Source organism: Dendrobium catenatum, unplaced genomic scaffold, assembly GCF_001605985.2.
Source record: "Dendrobium catenatum unplaced genomic scaffold, ASM160598v2 fragScaff_scaffold_130, whole genome shotgun sequence".
NCBI classification, from domain to species: Eukaryota; Viridiplantae; Streptophyta; class Magnoliopsida; order Asparagales; family Orchidaceae; genus Dendrobium; species Dendrobium catenatum.
This window is the reverse complement of record NW_021318592.1, coordinates 533947-538770: the sequence shown is the minus strand read 5'-3', so window position 1 is coordinate 538770 and position 4824 is coordinate 533947. Positions and strand designations below refer to the sequence as shown.

Here is a 4824-nt window from a genome sequence, read left to right as displayed (position 1 = left end):
GGTACTAGTGTTAGAAAAGGACACCTAGCAAATATGGCTTGCACGTGTCTAACACACTTTTCATGTGCCGGATACGATCAAAGCGACTCGATAATCAGAAATAACGTCCGACATCCAATGTCTCCAATCCACCATGCCTTTTGATTTATGCACACAATGACATCTGATAACCCCCTATTCCGACTAGGGGTGTCAATTCGGGTCAACGGGTCGGGTTCAGGTCGAACCCGGAACTGACACGGCACTATTCGGATCAACCCGAACCCGACCCATTTTAAAAAATAGGTCAGGTTTCTGGACCCGAACCCGACCCGACACGAATGACCCGGGGTTGACACAAAATTGCTAGTTTTCGGGTCAAAATCGGGACAATCTTCGATTTTCGGGTAAAAACGGGTCAATCTCGGGTTTTCGGATCAAATATGAGTTTTAGTGTCACTTTCGGGTTAATTTCGGGTTACTGGGTCAACCCGAATCCGACCCGATTTTTAAAACGGGTTGATTTGTTGAACTCGAACCCGACCTGTTTCGGGTTCGGGTTGACCTGAACCTGGATTTTTTCAGGTCGGATTCGGGTCGTGTCAAAAATTGACACTCCTAATTCTGACTAAAGCTCATGCAAAGAGTTTGAAATGTTAGAATATTAGTATAGTTAAAAATACTTAGCCAAATAAAATCACTTATAACAAATTCCATTTAATCATACAAATTACTAGAGATGTTGTAATATGAAATTTTTAGTGGATCACTCGATGAGGCTTTATATCTTTAATGATTTCTTAAATTTGAAATTACTTATTATGGTTGAAACTCTTTTTACTTAAAGTTATAATAATATTGAGAATATTCAAATAGATTAAAAATGCACTTTATCAAAGTTAAATCATATTTTAGTTCATCCAAAATAAAACCAAACTAATCAAAATAAATTTTTGTTAGATTCAATCTAATTTGAAAATTAATTTTAAATTAAATAGGTTTTAAATCAAATAATCCAAAAAGATTAAATAAATACCTATAATCCAAATAACCAACCAACCAAAGTGGCTCTTCTTTGCATAAAATGATAGAATAAATGATTATAGCTTATAATTCATGTTGAACAAATCTTTATATAACTTCTTATAAGAGGAAGATATATCATAGAATTACAGTATATATTTTCATTTAAAATATGAGGGATTTGAAATATTTTATGTGTATTTATAATTTAATTTAATTTAATCTTTAATTTGAGGTATTTAGCTGTGTCAGTATCTAAAATTAGTAAAAAAAAATTGTAGAGGAAATTAAATATTTATTTATTTGTGTGTTTTTACTTCATTAGGCATTATATCTTTGACTTAAATTTAGCTTTTAAAAATAAATTATATGAGCAAGCATTCTTAATTACAATGATATGCCTAATGAAATTAGATAGCTAAACTCACAAAGTGGAGAAATTATTCTGTGCGATGTTCGGGCATAAAATTATGTCCGGACTCCACACGTAATAACTCCTCAAAATGATATTTAATTTATATTTATTAAATCAAATCAAATGATTGTTTTATCAATCAAATCAAATAATTATTTATGATTATACTTACATTATTATTTTTAGAGCTTTTGAGAAAATTTAATTACAAATTCACACGCATCTCAACAAATTAGGTCTTGAACACATGACCCAAGCTTACTCAATTTGACCAATCATATTAAATGATTGTATCAAACTACTCTCACATAAATCTTTTTGGAAATTTTGATCAATTTTAATAAAAAAACTCACACACAATCTTAGGGGTGTCAATTCTTTACACGAAAACTCATTTTTGACCCAAAAAATCCGAGATTGACCTATTTTTTACTCGAAAATCCGAGAATGACCCAATTTTTGACCTGAAAATTAGCAATTTTGGGTCAACCCCGGGTCGTTTGTGTCGGTTCGGGTTGACCCGGACCCGAATTAGGTCGGGTTCGAGTCCAGAAACCTGACATGTTTAGAAAATTGGTTCGGGTTGACCCGAATAGTGCCGGGTCAGTTCCGGGTTCGCCAGAACCCAACCCGTTGACCCGAATTGACACCCCTACACAATCTGTTGAGTCCAAATTTAACATGTCCACCCAGACAGCGGAGGAACCTATTGGCGAGAATTATTAGCATGTCCACCCAGACAGCGGTGAAACCTGTTGGCGAGAACAGGCTATGGAAAGTGAGTGCTGAGAAAGACTGGAGATCTCAAACAAATAAAAAATTCACTAATCCAAAAGATCCCTTAAAATTTATTCTGAAAAAATTGCTTGCCCCTTAAACATTACAGTATTCATCATCCCTTATTATAGAATTTTGAGGACTACAAAAAGAGCTACAAAGAAATACAATGCTACACATAAGATATGCACAGAAAATTATTTATCTAATAATTTAACTATAGTCTAATCATTTGGCTATACTAATATATACCATATAGAACATAAAATTAATGACATATATATAATAAAATTAGCCTTATTTTAATATAAAATATATCAAAATATTTAAAAATAATAATTTATTTCTTCCATTTAAAAAAATTTAAACCTCATGAACAATAATTAGAAACAAAATTAAATGAAGTGAATAATCATCTCATTATCTCAATGGTTGAAAAAAAAAATATTAAAGAAAATACACATTTAAAGTCAAAAAAATAAACATTCTCAAAATTTCAAAAAAAAAAAAAAAAAAGAAACTCCACATATTCAGTTAAGCACCTATCTCTTAGACCTGACGGCCCGTCTTAGTAGCACAAGCAAGTACAGCACCCGATAAAACACGAAGAACCCGAAAAGCACCTGCAACCCGACCCACTTCCCTTCCTCCCTCAACCCCCTCTCTCTCAGCACGTCCCTTCCCCTCATCTTACACTCTCTCTCCTTGCTTCCGCTCGGCTCCCCTTCCCACTCAAAGCACCGCTCCGCTTCACACCCGTATTCATTCTCCAGCATCGCGTCAAGCGCGTATCTGTAGGGACTCATGTAATGCATGAACACCCAGTACTCCGGCATTCTCTCCTTCCTCAAAAAGTAGCCGGAAAACAGGAAAAACCCGGCAAGCGCCACCGTCACCACCGAAGTTCCGGCGATGTAATCCGGTGCCACGGCGCTGACAAACAAGACGAATGAGTTTGCCGCTAACACGACCGCCCACACTATCAGCACGAAGAAAACGAAGGCTGTCCAGGTGGAGCAGAGACCGACGAGGAAGTAGACGCTGCAGGCGTAGAGAACGGAGATGACGAAGAGGTAAGGGAGGAAGACGAGAGTGTTAGCTATGAGGTGGGAGGAGAGGCGGTAAACGCCGGCGGAAACTTCGCGGAGGATAATGGAACGTTCTGAGACGAAGATGGGGAGGGTTTCAGTGGTTGTGGAGAGGAGGAATGTTAGTGTGAAGGCGAAGAAGCCGAGCCGTTTCTTCATTCCTTGTTCGTCGTAGTTAACGCCGATGTAGATAGTGCCGAGGAGGAAGCCGACGAGGAGAGCTTCGAGGGTGTTGGTTAAAAGAAGCTGTTTTGAGCGGTAGATTACTTTCCAGAAGCGGAGGTGCAGGACGTCGATTTCGCGGGATTGAGGGCTTGGGTAAGGGATGGGGATGAGTTTTCCGGCGTTGGGGACACGGCGGGGAGGTGGCGGAGGCGGGGAGGGGGTGGGAAGAGAAGGGAGGACTTCGAGAGCGAGTTCGAGGGGATTGAGGTGTTCGGGAAGAGGAAAGCCGAAGGAGGAGAGGAAGGAGGAGAGAGAGGAGAGGTTGCCGTGGTGGAGGACGGTGCCGCACGAGAGGAGGAGGAAGGAATCGAACGAGGAGAGGAGTTGTGATGAGGGTTGGTGGATGGAGAGAACGATGGCGGGGCGGCGGTTGGTGGCGGCGGCACGGCGGAGGGAGCTGATAACGAGGAGGGCTGAGGCGCTATCGAGGCCGGAGGTGGGTTCGTCGAGGATGAGGACGGAGGGGTTGCGGAGGAGGTTGAGGCCTAGCGATACGCGGCGGAGTTCGCCGCCGGAGAGGGAGCCGGGGAGGAGGGAATGGGAGACGTGGGAAAGCCGGAGGTTGTTCAGGAGGGACGAGGCTGCTTCCGCGGCGGTGGGAGGAGGAAGTAGGAGACGGGCGGAGAGGTGGAAGGTTTCGGAGACGGTGAGGAACGGGAGAGGGTGGTCGTGTTGGGGGAGGTGGGCGGAGAGACGGCGGAAAGAGGTAGGGTGCAGAGGGGAGGAGTTGAAGAGGAGGTGGCCAGAGGTGGGGGCAGTGCGGGCCGCTAGGATGTCCAGCAGAGTTGACTTTCCGGCGCCGCTTGGGCCCACGACGGCGAGGAGTTCGCCAGAGCGGACGGTCAGGGAGATATCCCGGAGAATGTGGGTTGGCGGCGGAGGCAATGGATGGAGTAGGCGGCGGAAGGCTGCGGGGGGCTTGGAGTAGTAAATGGAGCAAGCTTGGAGCTCGCAGGTTTCATGTGTCGGTGGTGGTGTTTGAGAGAGTTGTTCGGGACGTTGGTTGGCCATGACAATGGAGGAGGAGAAGGGAGGGGAGGGAGGGGGTTCCATGATTTCTTTTGGTGGGGGCGATGAAGGACAATCGAACGAATGGATGATGATGATGATGAAATCCAACTAAAAATAATAAAAGAAAATTCCATTCCTCCATCACTGTATCTCGTGACAGTGAGCTAGCCTTATTCGAAGAGAGATTATTAGCTGAGTTTATGGTACGCCGCTTTCATATGGTGGGTCACACTATTGCTAGAGAACATTATATTAAGTATTTAAGTGTGTGGGCTGATTATTGTTTAGTGAGAGAGTATTATTTAG

At 42.6% G+C, this 4824-nt stretch overlaps 1 protein-coding gene across 1 annotated transcript; it reads right to left on the bottom strand.

Moving 5' to 3' along the window:
• Nucleotides 1-2736: 2736 nt before the first annotated feature.
• On the bottom strand, nucleotides 2737-4518 carry LOC110102296 (ABC transporter G family member 8-like). Its single transcript, XM_020830575.2, has one exon. It carries the CDS (start codon nucleotides 4516-4518, stop codon nucleotides 2737-2739), a length of 1782 nt encoding a protein of 593 aa, XP_020686234.1.
• Between the last annotated feature and the right edge of the window lie 306 nt (nucleotides 4519-4824).

What these genes read in the sequence shown, in the direction of transcription:
- LOC110102296 (XM_020830575.2), bottom strand. Translation starts at nt 4,518, where the DNA reads ATGGCCAACCAACGTCCCGAACAACTCTCTCAAACACCACCACCGACA.